Source organism: Orussus abietinus, unplaced genomic scaffold (genome assembly GCF_000612105.2).
Source record: "Orussus abietinus isolate OABI.00-Male unplaced genomic scaffold, Oabi_2.0 scaffold129, whole genome shotgun sequence".
Classification (NCBI taxonomy): Eukaryota; Metazoa; Arthropoda; class Insecta; order Hymenoptera; family Orussidae; genus Orussus; species Orussus abietinus.
The window spans coordinates 1-23,045 of NW_019394293.1; the positions used below are offsets into that span (position 1 = coordinate 1).

Genomic DNA, 23,045 nt, shown 5'->3' on the forward strand with positions numbered 1-23,045 from the left:
TAGTAGTAGATAAGTAGATAAAGTCAAATGGAGCGTCACGAGTGTTCTTCCCTTACCATCAAAAGCGAGCAGTGTCGGTAAGCGTAGGTAAGCCACCACCGTCAACTGACGCATGGTATTACCATCACGAGTACGTGAGCCACCAACGGCGACTGGTAGATGGTACCGCCGTCGCCAGTACGCGAGTCCCTCCCAGAAATTCGTTGCGCCGCCCTTGGGGACAAAAAACGGTGAAAGCTAACGTACGAAACCAGAGGGCAGCACAGGATGCAATCGCACGATCCTGCCCGTGAGCAATCTCCCAACTCATCTCTGTAGTTAATCGGTAAGCTGTCACTTACTATCATCAACGGGGGTAACGAAGATTCCCTAGGATTGTGTTCAATACTTATTTAGTTCTTGTAAAGATGTCAAACGATCGAGAAGTATTGAGAGAAATATGGGAAGGCAAAATACCGGTGTGCTTTCAACTGGACTCTGAGGAGGTCTGCGAACTGCAAGCTCCTGATTCCTTTTACCTTATGGTATCTAGGTTAAGTTATTTTCCTGTTTGCACGGATAAGGTACAATTTCATTTTATCCCTATTGGCTCTAAGATCGTTAAAAGAGTGTCGACCCTTTTTTAATTATCTAATTTCTGTTCAAGGTTCGGAAGCATTTCTTGAGGCATATACAACAGGATAAACAAGAGAACGAAATGTGGTTAGAGTTTAATGGTATTCCATTGAAATGGCACTTCCCTATCGGTGTGCTTTTGGATCTTTACTCAAACGACATGCAACTACCATGGAACATCATTGTCCACTTTGAAAAGTTCCCGGAGAATGTCCTGATGCATTGTCGAAACAAGTACGATAGCTGGCTTTTGCATATGCGTTATTTATCGGTCAAGTAGAAATGGATTTATAAGAACTAACTTTTAGAGACGTTGTAGAGGCTTACTTCCTGTCGTGCGTGAAGGAGGCTGACACATTGAAGCATAGGGGCCAGATTATGTCGAGTATGCAGAAGAAAGATCACACACAATTGTGGCATGGATTGATTAACGATAAATTCGATCAGTTTTGGGCCATTAATCGGCGCTTGATGGAGCCTAATAGTCACGAGGAAGGGTTTAAGTACATACCGTTCCGTTGCTATACTAGCGAAGACAAATATGTTCAAAAACTGGTAAAACCTGTCGACGAGGATGGCCACAGGAAAACGTTAAAACATTTACTGGCTGAGGTGTTTCCAGACATGGAACAAGGTATCTTTTAGAAAAGAAAATTTTTATTGTTTTAGTGATCTTCAAATATAATAATTCATTTCTTCATCTTACAGTTACCGTTCGTACTCATGGTATCGTTCCACCTTTAGAGACGCCGATACAATGGATGTCGGAGCACCTTAGTTATCCAGATAACTTCTTACATCTTTGTGTCGTTACATCATAACGAAGCGAGAAAAGTGAGGAAGCTTGTGTATGAAATCATTGAGATTCTACTTCCGTAAGGAAGATTTTTAAAGACAGCACGCTATACTATTCTGTTGAGGTTAGCTTGAGATTTTATAGTTTATCAAAAAGCAGATATCAAAATTCGTTATCTTGTGATATTTCTTTCGTTGTAATTCACACTACTGATATCTTTTTGACAGTGGATACCCATTTTTGCATCCAAGTTAAGATGTTATAAATTTATGTAGTCCATTACATAATTATTAATTAATTAATGACTTCCAAAGAATTAGGGAAATTGGCTTATCACTAAAAAGCGACCGCTGGCAGGAAGTTTGTTTAAAAAGTGTATCCAGATAAAATTAAGCTGCGGTTCAAGACCCAATTAACAAACAGTGCAAGGACATATAAGAGTTTAGTGACGTAAGGTATTATTATATTTAAGTAATTTTATATTTACGTAGCCATACTCTAATCTTCGTCTAAAGTGTGTATAAAGTGATTAATTTCCCGCGAGAGATGTAAGGATTAATTTCCCATGTCATGAATAACATTCTTTCCCTCTAGCACGAGAATTACAAAACCAAGGTGGTTTTGGCGACAGATATTTTTTCGTTCTCGGAGCAGCATCCTCCTTTTCGATCGCGTTCATGAGTTCAAGAAGCAAGACGGTTTTATAATTAGCCCCGTGACGAAAAGCAAGAAGAATCGCCAGTCCATTAGGGTTTTAAAAGAAACTCTTGTCTCCTACCGATCGAGCCGTAAATACTTTGGCTCGCGCGCCGTCGTCGAAATTTCCCAAAATTCAGGAGGCCCCAACATGAACCATTTAACACTTAACTTAGCCAACGAAAATATCGCGATATCGTCTTGCGTTTGTTAAAAGAACGAAAGGAAATGTGACATTCGTAACGGATCGAAAACGACGCTCTTCCGGTAGCCTTCGATGTGTGAATCGAGAATGTAGCCAGGCGGGCTGGCGCCAATCCAAAAACTTTTCGGTATTCCTTTCGAATTTCCGGGGAGGCAGTAGAAGAGAGGGAATTCGTGAATACTTTTGGCAAGGCGGCGAGAGGTGCTGGGAAAATAAAATCGTCAACAACTGAACTGAAGCCGCCTCGAAATCACTCCTGACCTCCACCGTTGGAACAGGAATTACTGTCACGATTACCTTAAACTGAAAAAAATGGATTATGTACTATTATATAAAGACGCGAGATTGTACGTTTCTATGTTTACGGTAATCTCGAAATTTATAGATTTTTATTAGTACATTCCTTGGAAGGAGCATAGTTTTATTATTCTTTTGCAATGGTTTATTTTATTTTAGAACGTTAATTTTGAGGTCTGTGGTCTCAGAATCTTACTATGAACTTTCAAGTACCTGTGCAATTGAAATTATAAAGAAACATGTAAGGTCAAACTTCGATTCTTCAATGGGGACTAATATTTACAATGAATTCACGTTTCACATCAGTAAAGAGCGTTACTGTTCGCAACCTTCGTAGTTTTTTTTTTTTTATATATATATATAATAATCAGTCATTTTTGTGAAAAGTTCAAGTTTGCGATGGCATCAGTCTCGAAGTATGCGGCCTCGTGTTTCGGCGACTCCTACGAAATCGTCCGCTCGTTCGAGGTAGGTACTTAAGATGGCGCATCTCGCCGCGGCGTGCACGGATCATATTCAAATGATCTCTAGGAACGATCTCGTGCTTGCCGTTCTCTCGCGCGCCTTTCCGTTCCAGCCTTGGCGCGTTCGCGCAGCGATCGGCCAATAATTATCGGGGCTAATAAATCGGGGCAAACGAGTGGTGCGCCTCCTAGCGGGGAAAATGGTTCATTAGCGGCGCGGTATCTTCCCGAATCGCATCGGAAGAGGCCCGTTTATTGGCTCTGATTGAGGCGTTGCATCAGCCCGATTCAAGGCCCTGCATCTCGCTCGCAGGGTGGCCTCAATAAAAATGGAGCGGCGCGATTACTGATTACTGGCGAGGGCTTTCAATGGAATCATCGGAACCCCGTTCGTGCCTGTTATCCTCAATTTTAACATCGCTCGGTCAAATTACCCGCCGACGGTGCGCACATTGTCCCCCGACTGCTGAATACTTCCGATGTCCCTTAACTCCAGGAAACCTGAACATAACCTCAACGGTAATGTAACGGAAATAAAAGGTGCGCAAAGTAATGCCATTAATTGCAGGGAAATGGATCGTACATCGGAGGGATATTCTACTTTGAAGCAGCGAGGATGAACACATATTTAGGATAGACAATATCGACGTTAAGGTGATGTGAAAGTGGCGGTCAAGGAAGTTTCGTTTATGACTTTCCTGTTAACTGGATATACCGAATGGTTTCAGACTTTACAATATGAATACGGAGACTATAAGGAAGGTCCTGATCCCCCATGAAAGTTCGGATTCATGAAAAATTGAACCGTCGGATGCCACTTTTATGTTCCCTTAAGAATGAGGTTGTAAATATACGTAGGTTGAAGGAAGATATATTTGACTTTTTACTGTTACGCGGGTTTTGGAATGCGTGGGTTACGCTCGTTGGTGCGGCGGAAAGAAGAAAATAAAAATGGCGATTTCAAAGCTCGAGCCCTGTCTCGTCGTTAAAGTGCTATTGTGCCTGACGATTACGCGTATCGGGTATTTTTTCACACGTCCGAAACAATACGGCACGCCGCTAATTATGCCCGATTCATGTAACGCGTATTGTGAAAACACCCGGGGGTTTCTTTCCTCACCTCGATTTTAACAGGACGTGTACGTCGCTAAAAGGCCGAGGTGTGTATTGAAATACACTTCGCTCGGTCAGGTTTAATGGCCTGTTAACACGATAAAACTCCAAACCCCGCGGTTCGAAGTCCCGATAACGAAGGTGCGAAGTGCGCGGAAAGTAATATTTTTTTCCCCCTTGCTCGCTGAGACAAAACATTGTAACACTGCACTAGCAGTAAATTAATCCGTCGTGTATAACTTCCCATAAACGGAGGTGTTTTCGATACCTCCTGGGGTTTCGAGCCGAAGTTAAACCGTAAAAAACACTCTGCGTCTCAGACAAGATCATGGACCTCGACCAAGTCTCTTTACTTCAAGCACCACTCATAGGACATTTAATATTTTCAACGACCATTTCTGCTACTAAGAGATACTATCCACTTTTTGACTCGAACTTATTACTTTATTATCGCTTTTCCTTTAATTTAAGATCAGAGCCCAATCCATGAAGGTATTTATAATTCGGCCTATATCTGTATAAGCGTAAAAGGCTAAAGCCTTAAAAAGAACGAATGGAAATTATCATTCGTTTAGGAACCCTCAAGGATCGGAACAAAGGAAATGGTGTAAGAGTAAAGACTCGCAAGACGCTTTAAAATAATCTCTTATATATTTCCTTCGAAATTCGGTAGAATTTTAGGCGATATATCTGTGTGTGTATATATAATATAATACAATAATCTTTTGTCTCTGAGCGTACAAAAGCGACGACAGGCCGTTTCCCGCTCTCTCGCTCTCTCTCACACACGAGGTACATACTCACATTCTCTCGCTTTCTTTCTCTCCTATCTCTGCTCGATGAATCACAATGTCGGACGCACGGCCGACTCTCCGCCGAGAAGATGCACGCGCGTACATAGGTTTCGCACATACCGCGAGGGCGATATGTAATAATACATAAATCTCGGTACACCGAGGGACCGATATGCACGCATACTGCGAGTGCTCCATCCCCCGTTTCGCTATCTCTCTCTCTTCTTCCTCCTCCTCCCCTTCTCCTCGCGCGACCCGTCCGGCCGCGGATCTACGAGCGAGAGAGATAGTCTCTCCCATCTGGAGGGATTCTCTGGGCCGTGGTGGAAAAATACCGAAGCAACAAACTCGGCCGGATTTCAGGCACTTCGATATCTCCGTATCACGCATTTGAAAAGCCCGCCTCGGCCGAGGCTGCGCAGCGAATATGCGCGCGGTGCGTGGCGGGCTTTTCAAAATCAGTCCTTCGACGCGCCCGACGTTACATCACTACAAATGTAAGACCCACGGGCCCCGCAAGCCCGATAACTCTTTCCTCCCTTGAAATTCGTTCGGGGGCAACGAAAAGAAAAGACAGACCGTCGCCATATTGCGACGCAACACTTTCGGGAATAATAAGGAGAAGGCGCGAGAAAACAGCCCCTTTGCATTCCTTCCTCCATTTGAATCGTCTTTACGGTTCAAATCAGGGTGCAGGGTCCATGAACCTACATTACCTCGCAATTACAACCGTGCGTTACGACGACATTAATTGCTAAAACATTTTTGTAAGGCACGATCCGCGCGGTTTCCCGCAGATTGGACACATCGAGGAGGTCGACGTAACTCTAAGAATCCAAAAGTGGGAGACCTCCGCCCGCGTTTAAATATTCGCAGAAGTCCTGGGTAAGTCCTCGAGGAGAGCGTCGTCCGAGATTTTGGCAGCGTTTCCAAAGAATTCCCGATTTTATAGTTCGCGGATTCCTTCTCTGTCTTTTTAATTTTATTTCTTGCTAAGCCTCCGCGACGCCTCCCTCGAGCAAGACCCGGTTGATCTTCCTCTCGGATATATGCTCGGCTTAAATTATCGACAGAACGGTGGACAACGGTACCGCTCGTATGCCTAATGCTTCGTTAATAGACTCTTGGGGCATACAAGCGCGGCCATCTTGCGCTCCTCAAAACCCCCGCCGCCATTATGCTCGCTCCCACTTTCACCTCGGCCGGTCCGCGCTATTGTGTAAACATTATGGCATTATGTAATATTACGACTTATACGATTAACGCTATTCTTTTCCCGGTCTCTTTTAATTGTACATCGTCAAGTTGACCCGCGTCTCTGATAAGGCACTTCGACTGTAAGGCCGTCGCGACACCAACTCGCAGGGTCGAGGTCGCAGCGCGTCGGGCTCCGATAAGAAGCCCCGACGTTTCTTCCGAATATTCCAGATCCATTCTCAAAAAACGACCATCCATTCCCTCCCGCAAACCCCGGGAAAATGAATGACCGCCCTGTAAACCGAATTCTTGCGTTTATTCACGGATTAATATCATCGAGCGGTGTAAACGGTCGACGGTTAAATTTCAAGATGGCGGCGTACTCGTACCCGACAAGGATGCGTAACGTGAGTATCAAACCTTGTTTAAAAACACGTGGGGATGTTTCAAACAACCCGAATATTAAGTTTCGAATTATATATGTTGTATATTTCAAGGGTGAGTGGTGTCGCACGGCCGTGTCGATTTCTTTTAAATCGGCTTCGAATCCTCATGCTTGAAGTGCGAAAATCGACCGACGTTAAAGGCCCCTGGTATTCCTCCCTCGTGATAAGAGTCTAACCTCGCTACGATCGCCTATTAACTAGAGTCCTAAGTAGACCTAAGGTAATGTACAATTATGTCCCTGTATGATTTATCCTGCGGATACGTTAATAAAAACGATGAGAGACGACCACGCTCGGCCGAAATTCGTAACAGCGTTTAAGGCACGAGTTTCTTGAGTCTACCTGTTTCATTATCTCTATTATTATCAACCTTCCTTGACTATCGACATCGACATTGGGTTTGAGTTAGCCGCGCCCTCCCTCCGAGGGCGCGTCTTTACATCTGGATATACATATAGATATAGATTTATGTACACGTATATGTATGTACGAGCACCGTATGTGGAATTGACTTGTTGATTGCAGCTTCGTATAAAGTCCCATCGGAGGACTCGGGGCGAATTACGGTAGAAAAAATAGACCGACCCAGTTCCCGCCAGAGACTGATCCTCGAAATCGAATGATCCGGCCGAGCGCGATGACTCGGCGCGATTTTACAGCTAGATTGTACACGTAACGAGCACCGAACACGGAATTGACTCGCTTATCGACAAATGTTGTACAGAAAATATGCAGACTCGACCTAGTGTTCGCCAAAATCCAGATGGAAATCGCTGTCGTTCTTCTCTTGCGACTACCGGAAAACCAAGATGGCCGCCGTATCTGGCATCGGGTTCTTATTACTAGATCCAAGGTCCTTAAACTTCAGCGAAGACTCGATTCGAGACTCGACATCCCTTATTTCACTCCCGAGGACGTTTTCTAACATTCGATTATCCGATTATCCGCAAAGAGTTTAATATTAAACGCGAGCGAATCTTCCGAGTCGCGACCTCGTTACAGGTCCGCCATTTTGCGCGCAACTTTGAAGACAGGTCCGTGGAAAACCGGCCACGGATCATCTGCCTCGATTTATTTCTCGTAAACGATCACTAGGCTTGAACGATCGTCAATTGACAAACGGAGCGTTAATTCGTGACCCGGGAAAAAATGATTACTGGTACAGAGGACTCTGATAATCGGTTAGAAGTCGCGTTTGCGGATCGTCGACGGGTAAACGGGATGGTCGAGACTGCTCGATGCAAATTTCGTTTGGATAGATAAGTGCCCGGGTCTGGATGGCAGTGTCCCGAGATCCGACTGCTTCCTCCCGTAAGCGGGGGAAGGCGCACTTGCCTACGAGGCACGGTTACCGACTATTTACAATTATTTACAGTACGGCAAGTGCGCCCGCCAGTCGGCCGGCGTCCACCTTTTGGCAAAATGGCCCGGCCACTCTGACAAGGAAGGTATCCCAGGTCGATCTCCCCGATTTGGTTTCTTTTATAACATGTTATAGTAAACTAAAAACTAAGCGACACGTATTTTTTTTAATCTGTCATTAAACCCTTTAAGGGGGTGAAACCACCATCCAAAGTAAGGCATGTCAAGGGGCGATTTGGCAGTTTCACCCGCAAGAACATAATATTTTTTAACCAGTCCACCTGGAAAAGCTTTCTCATAACGAGAAATAAAATATATAATTTTTTTAATTAAAATAAATAAGTAAGGGGTGAGCCACCCCTCACAGGCCTTACTTTGGATGATGGTTTCACCCCCTTAAAGTGTTTAATGGCAAAAAAAATACGTGTCGCTTAGTTTTTAGTCTACTATAACATATTATAAAAGAAATCAAATCGGAGAGATCGACCTGGGATACCTTCCTTGTGAGAGTGGAGCGATCTTCGGTGTCTCGTTCTCGTTTTCAGAGTCCGCGTTTAAGTAGACTACTCGCCCGTCTTGCATAATGGCCGCGCATCGGGGACTTCGCCGTCGGCCACCAGAGTGAGCCTCGCCAGGTCAAAGAGGCAGGAGAAGGCGGCGAGTCACCGCGAATTTGGTTCCGCCGTTTTAAAGGGTCGTTTTAATCCGCATGGAAGTGGTTATACTTGAGCAATATTCAATTCGTCTCGACGCCAGGAAATCGACGCGTAATCGAAATCATCGACTGCCGAAAAGTTGAATTCTCCCCTTGGAAAGTCACTTGCCAATTTGCGTGGATAGGTAAAACGGCGCTCGTTTCGAAGACAAAACAAAAAATAAATAAAATAAATATCTCATATTTCATCCAGTGTTCTGGAGATTCATTAGCGATTTATAGGCTGGGACGTCCCTAACCTCACTTTCGAGCCCCTGGTTTTCATTCGAGCCATGATCGGCGACGATCCCTCCCGCGTTTATCAAAGGACAAATTCAAGCTTGAAAAGTGCCAATCAGGCTTTAAAAAATATATATATCATGTAATAATTATAAAAATCCACCGTCTGAAAAAATTCCAATTTTTCACTAGGACGTCCCTAACCTCATTTCCGAGCGCCTCGTGGTATTCGTTTGAACTATAATCCCTCGCGCATTTATCAAGGGATGAATTCAAGCTTGACAAGTGCCAATCAAGGCTTAGAAAACTAAAAGGAAATATTTCATATAGTAGTTATAAAAATTCTGAGTTATTTTACATTGGCTTGTCCCTAATATCAGCGGCTCAGGGCGTCGTGGTTATCATTCGAGGCGTAACCACTGACGGTCCCTCGCCCGTTTACCAAGGGACATCCCTATGTCGCGATTTCCTGGTCGTCGAAGATCGATTCCCCGCAAATCTGGTCCACGATCGAGCGCGGTTTCGCGGAAGGCCTGCTTAGTTGACGCACTCGGCGGACTCGTTGCACTTCCACGAAGCCCTTCGATTCGTCACGTACCCGGCTCGGTCTGACATAATTTCGTAATTATAGCACGGAGTACGGAGGCGACCTCTAAGCGGCCTAGTCGATAGCGAGGCTCGGGAGCTCTTCTAATCTGGTAGATAAAGCAGCGGGAAGAGAAGAGCCGGAGCTAAAGCCGCGGGGCGAAGAGAGTAACATATAGGGGGAGAGAGAGAGAGGGGGAGGGCGCTAAGAGGAGCCAAGGTGTCGACAATCCAAGATGGACGACTCGACGGTGGTGGCTCTTTCGGTCGCACGGCGTTCCTTTATCAGAGGAGCCCGAGGTCGACCGGGAGTGCTTTATCGCGATCTCGATTTGCTCCCCGGGCTTCTCCTTCCCTCCCTTTATCCGTCACTCTCCGGCCCGATCGGGACGGTCGATAAGAGCGCGCGATATGATCCTACGTGGCGAGGATCACGTACGGCCGATCGAGATTTAAGCCAGCCCTTCGCTCTGGGGTCATTCCTCAGGGTTGAGGCGCCATCTTGGATTTTCCTGGACGCTGATTGGCCGCTGCCCAGGGGTTCTGAGTAACCGACCAATGAGAAGCAAGGTCCATCAGGAGTAGCCAATCAGCCTCCGTTAAAATCCAACATGGCGACCCTCGTTCCTAAAACCACTCGCCACGAACCGGTAGGAGAATGTATATTTAGAACTTTTAGTGCCTTGTATTAATATAACCGAGAATACAACGAGTGATTAAATTCTCCTGGAATTTATGAGAATTTGTGGGAATTGAATTTTTCTTTTCTTTAATGACGTTCAAGTCTCTTTCAATGATTTTAACTAACTACGAGGGATTACTATGCTGCGTGAAAAATTAAGTTGTATTTTTAAAGATGAAAGCTTCGTAAATGTCCAGTACCAGAATTTTTCAACTTCCAATGGACGAGAGACAATTGATCGAGTAACCTAACCTCCTAACCCTTTGGGGCATTTTGGAATTAATACGAGCAAGGAAGTAATCATTAATTAGAAGAGCAGTATTTTAAGCTAAGAAATGCCTTGACTTCGTGAATATAATTTAATACCTTAATAAAGGTAATAAATTATATTAAACATTCTCAGTTCTCTTAGATTCCCTTAAATTCTCTATCTAACATTCTCGGTTAGATTTCTGCCATTTAAATCCTCGAGAATTTAAAAACACTAGGTATATTATCGAAAGGCGTGACTTCAAATTGAAAAAGAGAAAAATCGCCGATTTTGAGGTTAAAGTAGCAAAACTCGAGGTTCCGTGGCGGTGGCGAGGTTAGGAATGGCGAAAGAGTTAATAGTTGCTGATGCAACGTGCGCTCAAGGGCGGATACACCGGATGCCGATGTTACTGGTCGGGCGGTTGTAAGATCTGGAAATATCGAGTGACATCCAGGTTAGCTCAGGATAATCGAGGGCTGAGACAAAGGGTTAAAGCTGTCGGCAGCTTTACGCTACTTTCTCCGAATGCCGAGCTAACCCTGGATAATGCCATTTAATCGTGCCGAGGCCGCGACTCGGTAGCATCGGCAACCATCAACTTTTACCTCAATCAATGCCATTAATAGTCACGGAGATAGTCATCCTACATTTTCGAGAGACAATGGCAACCGTTACGCCGCCAGTTGCGTCTTATCCCGCTTCCGTAGTGGGACGTTGGCGAGTGAATAGCGAAAAGCGCGACGGAGTCCACTATCGCTAGTTGCGATTGGCTACCATAAAAACGTAGGATGATTAGCAGCGTGCAGTAAAACCGGGTAAACCGTTTTCCCCTTGAACGTGGAAACAAAGACCCGAGAGACTGGTTAGAGAGAGACATTTCTCTAAACCGAGGATCGTATCCAAGAAAGTGAAAAATGTCCGACCAAGAGGAAGACCCGGAAGGGTGGCGGCATCGATCTCGCTGATAAGACACCTAGGTGTAATGTGGACTGGCGGGATACCTAACGAAGGCGCTCCTCACTCTGGGAAAGCAGTTGGTGTATGGTTCCATGGGGTCTCCTAGATGGGTCCTCCAGGACACCGGCATCCGGAGGCTGAGCTCCAGGGCGTAGTCGTGTCCCCTGTCCTCGTTTAGATTACAGATACCGTGGCAGTTGTTGTTGTTGGGCAGCGCGTACTCATCCGCAGGCTTGGCGATGGGATTGTCGAGATAGGGCTTGAAGAGAATGGCGTCCTTCTTGGAGGGCGCCGGTGGGACGGCAGGTGGCGTCGGGACGGTGCTGGTTACGGGCTCCACCTGAAGCGGGGACGCCTGGCCGATCCTCTTGGGCTTGACGAGACACAGCGGCGCCTCTTGGGGCGGCAGATCGGACCCTGACGACACCACGTGGACGTCATCCGCGTCGAGGCATATCCTCTTGGGCGAGGGCGCGCCTTCGTAGCAGCAGGAAAGGGTGCAGACCCTCTTCAGCGACGAGCTGACGACTTCCGGGGGTTCGGCGTGGCCAGAGGGGGCCTCCTGGCCATCCCTAGGCGAGTAGCAGTAGAAAACACCGCGGGTCTCCGGATGGCAGGAGCGTCTCCACGAGGGGTCCTGATAGCAGGAGGCCCCGGCATCGGCGCAGCAGGACAGGGTGCACCTGGACGGCACCTCGGTGGAGTCCACGACTTGTTTGTAGTAGCCCAGTCGGCTGGACGAGGTCAGGTCGCAGCAGTAGAGCAGACTTCTTGGCGGCGCAGCAGGGGACGGAGAGTCTACGTCAACGTCCGGTCCACTTCCGGAGACGCTGGTTCTGAGATCCACCGCGGACTCCCCTCCGGATTCCTGAGTCCCAGGTCCCAGCCGCTGCCGGGAGTTCCCTCCTCGCAGCGCGATCTCCCCCCGGAGCTCCGTCTCCTGGCTGAGCCACTTCTGCACCTGGCGCCGGTTAATGCCGAACTTCCTGGCGGTGGCGCGCTGGTTCCCAGCGACACCGACGTCCCGATGGAAGGCGTCGAGGACGTCGAGCTTGAACCTCAGCGAGAAGGAGCGACGTCGCGCCAGGTCGGCAGGATTCGCCGACCCGGACGAGTAGTCCAGAGGATCCATCTCGCTGTCGGAGCTGGTGCTCGACCTGGCGGAGCTCCCGGGCGACAAGGGCGCGGCGTACGCGGCCTCTATGTTGATCTTCGACGCTCCTTGCAAACCTTCCTCCAGAAGAGTCGGGCTATCTGGACTTCTGGGGCTTCCTCGAGGTCCCTCGATGGTAGCTCCTCGACCGACGTCCGAGTCTCCATCCGCCTCCGGGATTCCCCTCTCCCGGTACTCCTCTTCTTCCGCGTGGCGTCGACTAGTCTCCCCGTTCTCGGGCTCGGCCGCACGGCGGCGCGGGGGCTTCTCGGAATCCGCGCTGCTCGGGCCGTGGGTGCGCTCCGGGCTGGCTGGCTCGAAGCGGGCGACCGTCGATGTCGGCAGCGCGACCAGCGTCGGTGTCGTCCCGGCCAGTGTGGGTAGCGTCGGCAGCGTCGGAGCCGGCGGCGAGAAGGGCGCCGGCCCTGGCTCGACCGGCGCTCGTGCGGCCTCGCGCGCTGCGGGCTCGTCGTGCGGCCCTGGCGACGCCGCGGAGTCTGGGCTAGCTGGCTCGGTCTTTATCGCGGGCGTCGCGTCCCCGCCGGCCTCTCGGTACACACGAGCGCCGTTACCGCCGCCGCCATTATTATTATTGCTATCGCTATCGCTAATATAATTACGATGCCGGTGACGATGTCTTGGGCGGCGGCGATGGGCGGCGTCGAGGGCCTCCTCAAGGCAGCCGGCGTAGAACTCCTGCCGGAACTGCGCCAGGGACTGGCGGAAGGCCTCGGTGACCTCGCTGGGCGAGCCGTAGGCGCCAGACGGCGAGGTCGGCTCGAACTTGCGCTCCCGATCGGCGGGGTCGGCGCCGCGGTCGACGTCCTCCTGCAGCGCGGTGCGACTCCGAGGGTCCCGGAAGGGCTGGCCGTACCGGGGCGAGCAGGGGGAGCGCCGCGCGGGGGCCTCGCCCGGGACTGGCGGGGGCCCTTGGCGGGCGGGCGGCTCGTCGCCGTGCAGTCTGGCGAGGCTGAGGTTCAAGGCCGGCGCTGCTGGAGTCACGCCGCCGCCGCCCGCGCCGGCCTCCGCCGCGTCCGGGGAGGGAACGGACGCGGACGACGGCGCCGGCGTCGAGACCGACGTCGTCGCGGGCGTCGAAGGCGCGGTCGCCACGCTGTCCGTGCAGCTGCTCCTCAGGTTCTCCTCGCACTGCAGCCACTTCTGAATCTGCCGACGATGGATCCCGTACTTCCTGGCCGTTGCGCGTTGATTTCCCCGGCAATCGATGTCGTTCCGGTAGGAGTCGAGGACGCGCAGCTTGAAGGCGGGCGCGAAGATGCGCCTGCTGCCCATCGCGCCTACCGTCTTCCTGGAGGGCTGGGGCACCGGGTGCATCGGGTGCCGCGGGGGTACCTGGGGGCCCTGCTGTCGCGGCTGGTGGGGCGCCTGCTGGTGGTGCTTCGCCAGCGTCTTCACGGTGCTCCCCTCGGCGAGCATCTCGCTCACGCCGTGCGCCATCTCAGGGCGGCGATCGCGATCACTGGGCCGACGTCGAGGCGGTCCGCCGGGAGGACCTGGGGCGCGACGCGAGGAGCGAGACTCGAGACCGGGCACTGGCTACGCACGGGGGTACCTTAACGCGTAACATTGCACGGAGTGGCCTGGCCGCGCGGCGCACGGAGTTCCTTTTAGGTCTTGGTAGATGCCGTAACTAATTTTCATCCCCACCACCCGAGGCTGCTCCCCCTGAAACGGTCTCCGCCCCTCTCCGCGCGGCGCGACCCCCCTCCCCGGCCCCTCTACCCGCATCCCGGCCGCCGGCGGAGAATCGGGCGCTACTCGAGCGCCGACCACCAGTCGTTCTTTCTTTGCGCCGCCGACCCGCTCGCCCTCTCTCTCCCGCCTGCGGCGCCCCCCTCTCTCCGTCCCGCTGCGAGGTCGCTCGCGCTCTCTCCCGCCGCTCCCGGCCGGCGGCGTCTCTCCGTCTGGCCCGGCTCGCCCCCCATCGCGCCCTCTCGCTCGCGGCCTGCCTCGCCGCGCGTAGGCGCCCCTCTTTCACACCTCAGCGCCATAAAACTCCGCCATTTTGTGGCCTCACTTCCGTTAATGACGCGCGCGGGAAACGTCACGCCGGCGTGACGCTCGGCGCCATGTTGTCTGCCGCGGCCGTCTGCCCGCCAGCGAGCGAGGATCGAGAGGGCAGAGCCGACTCGACGTCGATTTTTGCTCGCCTTTCTCTCGCACGCTTTTTTCTTATTCCCTCCTTCCTCTCTTCTTTTCCCGGTTCTCTCCTTTTTTTTTCTTTTGCTTTTCTCGGATTCCTTTTTTTTTCCCCCCTCCAAGCCTCGTTTTATTTCATTTCGCTCCGGACGCCAGCCTGCTCGGCGCGATCGAGTACGTAGAATTTATACGCTCCTCTCTGTCCCTCCTCCTGGGACCTTCTTCTTCTTTGCCATCCTCCGTCTCTCTCCGTTCCGGAGTTTCTTGCGCGGTCTCTTTTTACCGCTATCTATTTTCCAACGGGGAAAGGTCACTCGAGTGCTCTTCCACGAAACGCCGAAGAGGACGGCGCAATCTCGGAGATACAAAAGATCGAGGGGCGACGTCCCTTTTAGCGCTACGGTGTAACCGACTTTGCCTTAATTTAAAGCACGCCGGATAAAGCCTTAGTCACTGGCGATAATCTTCGACCTCTAGGCGGTGGACTTCAGTTTGAATTGATTCATCCGTAGAGGTCGGACGCGTAGACACTCGCCAATTACCTTACACGGAATTTTCCTTCCACCTGGAAACGTGCCTTCCGACTAGACTCGAGAAGTTAAAGCGATTTGAAAGGGTCATTCCGTATGTATCAAAACGTGAAACTATAAAACTTTTCTACAAACCGGGGGCACCGAATTATTTGAAACCTTACCCCGTGATTATGCAGATCCTAATTGAAGGTCTTGGACGTAACGAAATTCCATTTTTCGAGAAAAAAAAGAATGTCTCTTTTCGGTTCTCATCCGGAATGAATACGGCAAATATTCAAGTTCCAGGAGTAGGGAATAAAAATATGCTCCCTAGAACCCCATGGATGATGAAGCAAAACCTCTCGAGCCCCAAAAATGAGACGAAACATCATTTAAATTTATCCGATTCCGATGTGAGATGCGGTATGTATCAATCGTAACGGAAAATGTCAGCCATTAGTCGAGTTAGATATAGCAAGTGCAGCCATCGCGCTCCATTTGAAGTAAGCGCCAGCTGTAGCAGGAGTGGCAGCGTCGACCGGTCTGCTGCCACGGAATCCGAGCCCTCGCGAGGGTCACGCTATTCCTATCGGCGTCGGGACGCCTCCCTCGTGGCGGTTATTAAGCGCCGTCGGGTTGGCGAGGTCATAATATTCCGTATTACCGTTCGGTCGTCGAGGTCGGGCCGATGGCTTTGAATGAGCCCGGTGGGCTCGGCACCGGGGACGAGTTTTCTCGTATGTGCGCCTCGCGGAATGAGATCACGTTGTTTTTGTGGCGTGAGCCGACAGTTAATATGTTTAGCTTGGGCGCGTCGTTGCCACTTCTGCACGTAGGCAGCAGCAGCAGCAGCAGTCGCCGCGACGCACGCCCGTTCGCGCGCGAGCGCGCGGCGTGACGCAAGCCAATTCACACACGAGACGAGGGTCCCCAAGCTCTCGTAAAGTTCCACGATTATTCCTGCGGCGGTCTCTTCGGCAAAGTCGGGTCGCGCTCGCGCGTCTGGCGCGCCCCGTGTACATAGCCAGGTCGGCGGGAAAAAGAAGGAGACGCCGCGAGTCGCGCGCCTTCGGAAACACCTGCGGCCCATCGATCTCGCCGCGCCGACCGAGTCATGGCTCGGGCATTCCGGCGTTCCTCCAGCCGTTCGATTCCGATAGGCCGAACCCTTTTCTCCGCGCCTTGCTCCTTTTTCCCCTCTCGGCGGGTTCTCGCCGAAAACGAGGAGAGCCGGAATCCGCGCTCGGCGGCGCGGGGATTTAAGTCGAGCGAGCTTTTTGCGTCGCGTCGATCGGCCAGAATTCATTGATAATCGCGCCTTTCACCCGGCCGCCATGCTCGTGGGTGTGGGTGCCGGAAATCGCGCCAGTGTGCCGTGCACGTACTTTCCGCTAATTCGTCATACGAGGGAGATGGCTGCGATCACGGCGGCTGCTTTCGATCCGTATCGGCGCTCGACTCGCGGACTCTACACGTCCACCCTGTATGCTCGAAGAGATTGTGCCACTCATAATAATATACCGTTGATTTGTTCGTTTACTCCTCTAGGACAAAGTTCGCGGACATAACGCAATCTCAACAAGAAAATACCGGGGGTTCGCGTCTCAAGTATCGAGCGCGTCTTCCCATCGTCCCGATAAATCCCACTTCCAGAACTTCCTCCACAACCTGTTACAGTAAAAACCGAGGGAAGCTCGAAAAATCTGTTCCCGTCCTAACCTGTACAGGCTCGCGTTTCCTAGTACCAGGATCGCTCTCCGCATTCCCCCGGATTCCGTCCGCTCTCGTCTCGTTAGAGAGACGGTCGCTTCCTAGATTCTAAGATCAGTCGTGCCCGAGCGGAAAAGGCTCGGGCGGTAAAAAAGCCGAGTCGGATTCCAAAGATCGAAGCGTGGATCGCGCGTAAGGCCGGCAGCCGAGGCTCGGGTGGGTCGGTAGCGGCGCGCCACGACGGCTGGCACCGTCGGATTTGTCCTTGGGCCGAAGGTAGGCGCAGCGCTCGAGGACGTGGCAACGCCGGGCGGGCTCCCCTCCTTTGTGCGCCGGCCGGTCTTGCCAGACAGGGTGTCGCCAGCTCGGCCGGCCTGGTCGTTCGGGTTCGCAGCGGGCCGGGGGAGCGAGGGGTGGAAGGGCCGGCCGGGGCCCGGGGCGAGGGGGAGGGGGCTCCGGGAATCGGTTGGGCTCGGCTCGGCTCGGGACGGCTCGGGGGGCACGGGCCGCGGGGAGGGGCGCCGCGCGCGCCGCGTCCCGCCGGCCGCAAGGCTGCAGCAGCGCCGCCGAGGGACCGCGCGGCGTTATAGGATCGGTCGAGGACCTACATTCACGAGAGCGGGGAGCCATGTTTGAAAACTCGCGTCCCGCTGGAATGTGGCCTGCGCCGGGGGCCCTTCCCGGACCCCTCCCCTGCCCGCGCCCGCCTACGCTCCCCCGCTCACCCCGCGCCGCTTGGCGCCCCAAATGGTCGCGTAACCAGAGACGCGCCTCTGGCCTGGCCTGGTCGCGCCAGACTTCTCGGCGCCCAAATGATCTACCGTCGAACGATCCTTTCTCTCTCTCTCTTTCGCCTCGAGCCGCGCGCGGAGCCCTCGAGACTCGCTTTGTCCCTCTCTTGCCCTCCTCCGGGCTCTTCCTGCGACCTCCTCGCCGAGTTTCACTCGCGCTCGCTCTCTCGCTCCGTCTCTCTGGACTTCCATGCGTCTGTCCTCTCTTTCTGGACGTATTATGCTCGGGAATCCGGGCCTCCCGTTTGCCGGCCCTTACCTATCTTACCCGCTCCGAGGTGTAGGTGCGAGCAGGTAGGCGCCCAGGGACCTTTTGCCCTAACCGCGGCCACAAGCTGCCACCCGGTGACTAAGCCCGGCGCCGGAATTCATATTCCTGATAGAAGTTTCCCGATCCGATGAAATTGGATCTTCAGTTTTTCATCCGCCCCGACCTGGATGGCTCCTATTGTGAACGGCTCAGGACAGGACGAACGTCCTTTCGAGCTTATCCGACCGGATCCTGGACTTCTAATAATTCCTTTATCTTCCCCCTAATCCTTCCAAATTTTAGATAACCTTCGAAATGAGTCACTCGTTGTTAGTCACTTCCTGCCAAATGTTTTTGGGGGGTCCCTTCATAGCCCTCGACCTTATCGTTCATACAACAGCACGCAGAAAAAGAATTCCCAGTCGTAACGAGAAATTTCATTTTCCGCAATAAATGAGAACTCTTGAAAAGGGGGCCAGCAAAGTTTCGCTCGGAAACGCGAATGCAACCCCGATATCCTTTACTGGCAACAACAAATTGTATATCACTCATTCGCTTGAGTAGAAACAGTATTTTTTTTTACTATTGCAACAAATTCATTTGCTAATTTTACAAGCACTTTTTCTAAAGGTACGTCATTTTTCTTGCTCGTGCGATTATTCCTACAGGAGGAGCGAAACTTTATCAGCAATGCTGTTCTTTGCTTAAAGGGCAAATGTCTTCTTTTTCTTATTCCTTTATCTCGCTTCATCGCGAATCGGTGGAAAACGTCACTTCGGGGGATATATTTGGCATATCGTTCTTGGCGGTCTGATTTTCCCTAGATTTTCGCTGCCGTGCAGGTATCGTTCTGCACCGGGACGTCGCCTTGGGTTGGGAAAAGCGTCGGTAAAAAAGACTCATACGCCTCGCATAGAGCCCCTTGCTCGCGCAAACGACCGCACTCTCTCGACGAGAGTGGCCCACACGTGGGGCCTCGCATACGCCTCTGTTTACAGGGGCTTTACCGAGGTTTACCGAGCGAAGCTCGGTCCCTCGAGGAGACCATTGTACGCAACCGAGTGCGACGCGTGGGCTGCTCGTTACACTTCTATCCGAGCTACTCGTTTGCCCACGGCCGTTCTACCTATACAGAAATATCCGCGGCCGTTCGCACGGCGGCGCCTACTCCGGCGCATACCGAGCCCCAAGTCCGCCATCTCGTATTTAAGGACTTTCTGGACGTGAAAGGTTCATAGTTCATGATTTCCTGAAAGCCCGCTCAAAACGGCCCCATTGCGCCTGGATTTCCCCATTCCTGGGGATTTTTTTAACCTGAAAGAATGCTTTCCATTTTACGACAAGAAGTGGACATTGGAGGGTTGACGTTGATCCTGATATTCGCGCATGGGAGTATCGGGACAATATGGCCGCCGGTACTGGTTATATAATTTTGAATATTTTGAGTATATACCCTGCGCCTGGATTTCCCCACTCCTGGGGATTTTTTAACCTGAAAGAATGCTTTCAATTTTACGACAAGAAGTGGACATTGGAGGGTTGACGTTGATCCTGATATTCGCGTATGGGAGTATCGGGACAATATGGCCGCCGGTACTGGTTATATAATTTTGAATATTTTGAGTATATACCCTGAGAACAAATGTTTCTTTGAATAAGGTCATATACATATTCTGATAATCCAAAGAATTATTTTACTCGAATGAGCTTAAATAATTCTTGGGATTAACGAAATATTTCTTTGGTAAAATGGAGTTTCTTTTTATCAGTGTATATAAGAAGAAGACTGCAACGGAGGGTTATTTATGAGTCCGTGAATATTTAACTTCTTAAATGCGTTTTAAATGTAGCTTGTAGATATTAGATTTAGCGTAAATTGGAAGTTTTGCGGTAATTATGATATTCTTACGCAGGAGTATCGAGGCAATATGGCCGCCGGTTTTTGGAAAAATTCGTTTAGAAATGTTTTTCACATTTTGTATAAAAAATGATGTTTCATGGGAGCCAGGACCTTTCTCGTAGTTTTTATATTCACGGTGTAAAGTTTGATACGATCCGATACACCCAGTTCGGAGAAAAATGTTACGAACGATCGCACTTTCGTATCGCCTTAAGAATTCTGTCTGCCGAGGAGTGCTATTTCTGAGTCTGAGAATATTTAGATTTTGAATGTACTTCAGAGGTATTAAAATTTAAAATAGGGATTGATTTTAGAGGATTACGCAATTTGCCCATTCGCGACTCGAGGTCTGGTTATCGACAGGTCGAACGAAGTGGCGTTCTCAGACGTTATCTGGAGATTTCATGCCATTTAGATTTCTCGGATAAGGTAGGCAGAATCTAAATTGAACATTTAATGATAAGACAAGAATGGCTGGGAAGCGTCGACCCCGGTGGAAATTTAGCTGCGATCACGTCAGCTCATATTTCAGGACCCCGAGGAGATTGCAAAGGTCCGAGTCTCATGAAAGCAAATTTTTTATCATATTTAACGGCGTCACTGAACATTCGTAAATACGAATTAGTTCGCTTACTTTTCAAACTTTTAATCGCGCTCAATTAGCCTGCATACTTGAAGTAATCGCTATACACCCGTTCCTTCTCCCCCGATGAGTAATAAAATACCATTCGAACCGCTCCACTGACGTATTCACGCAGTTTCGTAAGTCCGACGATATGTATAATCATCGCTGATATGCGTGACTTTTATTCCGCGCAGGTCGCAGAGTGGAGCTTTTCAATTAACTGGAGATATGCCAGTGCTTATATCCAGAAAGTCCTAACTCCTCGCAGAAGGGAATTATTTTTGGCCTTTGTGCTCGTTAAAACTAACGCACAATTCTTCTTAAATTATTAATTCTTTCAGAGTCTCCATTTTGCGCGGCTTTTATGGGCCGCCATCTTGCGAGATTCTCGAACGTTCCGAGGCGAGCGACATTTTTCGAGTTTCCGTTTCCTTCCCCCTGACTATTTGATTCCCAGCTGATAGGTCAACGTCTCGTTACAGAAATGCGCGTTATTAATTATTAGAAAGTATTACAGCCGACGTCTTATTTGTGCAAGCAATGAGGCAATCGGCTCGGCTCTCGTATCTTTCGCCCCACTCCTCCCGATTTATCAGAATTCGTGCACAACTTTAGTTTCCACGAAGTCCCTGGCGCCTTCTGACCAACACGTGGACGGATTTTTGTTCGATTGCCAATCCGGCTAATTATTTATTATGTCTGGACCGAGTCGTAGACTCGATCGAGCCAGGGCACTGAAAAAAGAGAACGACACATCGAGCGTTACGTAACGCCTGATAATCTGAAGGCAAATTAAAAATCAGGCGACTGGAAACAACGTGGATATAAATAACGGCCTATCTCAGAATCCTCTACAACAGGATTTAAATTAACATTTTCTAAAAGTGAACGTAAATCACTTACCCGAATTATCTGCTCGTTCTGCATCGAGCATAAAGTATTCATGAACTTTCGGAGTTCGATCGTTGTATAGGTTATGGCCGCTGAATTTTTCCCGCACACAGAACTGCGATCGCATAGACCGTTTATTGGCTACCCACGTTGTTTGCAGACGACTTGGACGAGCCTTTATCTTATCACCGTGGCAGGCGTATTCGGGTTGGCTTTCATGTGCTCGCATGCATGTCTGCGACTCGACCGAATGGCTGATTTGACAAAGGCTTTGCGAGTCTCTCCGTCTCCGGGAATTCTGGAAACATCGTCAACGTGTAAAGCTCACCGAGCCCGTTTTTCATTCGTTTTCATTCTTCAGAAGACCTCGAATTTCATTACCTTACCAAAGAATCCTGCATTACCTACTGAGAAGGGAACTGCAACCGAAAGACGTTCTTCGATGAGTTTTCACTTCCACTGGGCGCGGCTTGAAAAGATTGACAAATTTCACTGGTATTATTTATTTGCCGAATATTTTATGTTGTATAAATTAGGAGGGAGGTTAGTATGATGTGATGGTTAGATTTGTGAAGGAATGGAGGGATTGGGATTGGTTTTAATGTGTCTCTTTGTAGGGAGCTGCCTTATCAGTCGGGAAACAAAATGGCGGCCGACCCGCGACGCGAAGACCGATCGGATCGATTAACTGCTTTGTGAGCTGCATGCAGCACGAGGGGAATGAAAGACGGAATCTACCGTATCGACGAATTGAAAAAATCGGTGGCTCTGGGAAAGGGAGCTTCTTTACCGGCGGAACGATGAGTAACTTCCCAGTTTTACATTCTGGCAGCCTAGAGGCGCTGGTGCTTGGTCCAATACGTGTAGGTTTCTGCCTGGATAGGAAGCAGAGTTTAATTATTTTATTCAACGATTTGCCATATAATTTAAGACATAATAGTGCATAATATACTCGGTGAAGCTATATTACTATTGTATACTATACGTTACTATTACTCGTATTTCCTGCCATGAAGCGTGTTACAACTCTCGATTATAAAAACTCGTGTTCATTTAAAACACGTTTAATTCAGTTTCCAAGTTCTATCGTCAAGTTTTAATTAGTAGAGATTTTTTATTTTCAGACTTGATGGCGATTATGGTGGACCGTGATAGAAATCCGATGATTCGTCGACCATTCTTGAATTTAAAAGCTGAAACAAATCTCATGTGAAGCACGTTTCGAAGTCTGCAATTGTCGAGGCCGCCATTTTCTTGAAATATATTACTACCTGCGATTGTATTTCTTCGAGCTTCGGACGTTACTTGAAGTTGGCACTTGCTGAAAATTTTGGGTGGGCGAGTTAGGGAGCCAGTCTTCGAAATTGATTTCGTTTAATTAATAAAACATTCGTGTATATAAATAGAGTACGAATACGTGTGATATTGAATGCTCGTTGTCCACTCGTCGGATGAAGGCTCGTCGCGCATTATGTACATTTTGTATCCTTTTAACGACTCTCGTGGGCTGCACTACCGCCTGAGTTGTGCTCGAAACGTAATTCTTTATCTCATCGCGAATTCAGGAAACAATTCGCCACACGGAGCGAGCACCTTGAAACCGGAAGTCACGATCTCTTCGAGTCTGCGCGCCGTTTCCGGTCGCTCCGCGTCCCGC

At 49.9% G+C, this 23,045-nt stretch overlaps 2 protein-coding genes across 4 annotated transcripts; one reads left to right on the forward strand and one right to left on the reverse strand.

Moving 5' to 3' along the window:
* Positions 1-94: 94 nt before the first annotated feature.
* LOC105699036 (autophagy protein 5) lies at positions 95-2,550 on the forward strand. Of its 3 annotated transcripts, none has more exons than XM_012423754.1 (5): positions 95-325; positions 397-563; positions 647-849; positions 924-1,249; positions 1,324-2,550. In XM_012423754.1, exons 2-5 carry the CDS (start codon positions 408-410, stop codon positions 1,434-1,436), a joined length of 798 nt encoding a protein of 265 aa, XP_012279177.1. In that variant the 5' UTR covers positions 95-325; positions 397-407; the 3' UTR covers positions 1,437-2,550. The 3 variants fall into 3 exon arrangements, with proteins under 3 accessions (XP_012279177.1, XP_012279168.1, XP_012279160.1); XM_012423745.1 differs by having other exon boundaries at positions 408-563; XM_012423737.1 differs by lacking the exon at positions 95-325 and having other exon boundaries at positions 333-563.
* Positions 2,551-8,421: 5,871 nt separating this feature from the next.
* On the reverse strand, positions 8,422-14,185 carry LOC105698896. Its single transcript, XM_012423528.2, has one exon. The coding sequence runs from the start codon at positions 14,005-14,007 to the stop codon at positions 11,413-11,415; it is 2,595 nt and encodes an 864-aa protein (XP_012278951.1). The 5' UTR covers positions 14,008-14,185; the 3' UTR covers positions 8,422-11,412.
* Positions 14,186-23,045: the final 8,860 nt, after the last annotated feature.

Excerpts from the sequence above, each read along its gene's own strand:
- LOC105699036 (XM_012423754.1), top strand. The coding sequence starts at position 408 with ATGTCAAACGATCGAGAAGTATTGAGAGAAATATGGGAAGGCAAAATA. Across the intron at positions 564-646 it reads TTCCTGTTTGCACGGATAAG|GTTCGGAAGCATTTCTTGAG; the intron begins GTACAATTTCAT and ends TTTCTGTTCAAG. Across the intron at positions 850-923 it reads CTGATGCATTGTCGAAACAA|AGACGTTGTAGAGGCTTACT; the intron begins GTACGATAGCTG and ends ACTAACTTTTAG.
- LOC105698896 (XM_012423528.2), bottom strand. The coding sequence starts at position 14,007 with ATGGCGCACGGCGTGAGCGAGATGCTCGCCGAGGGGAGCACCGTGAAG.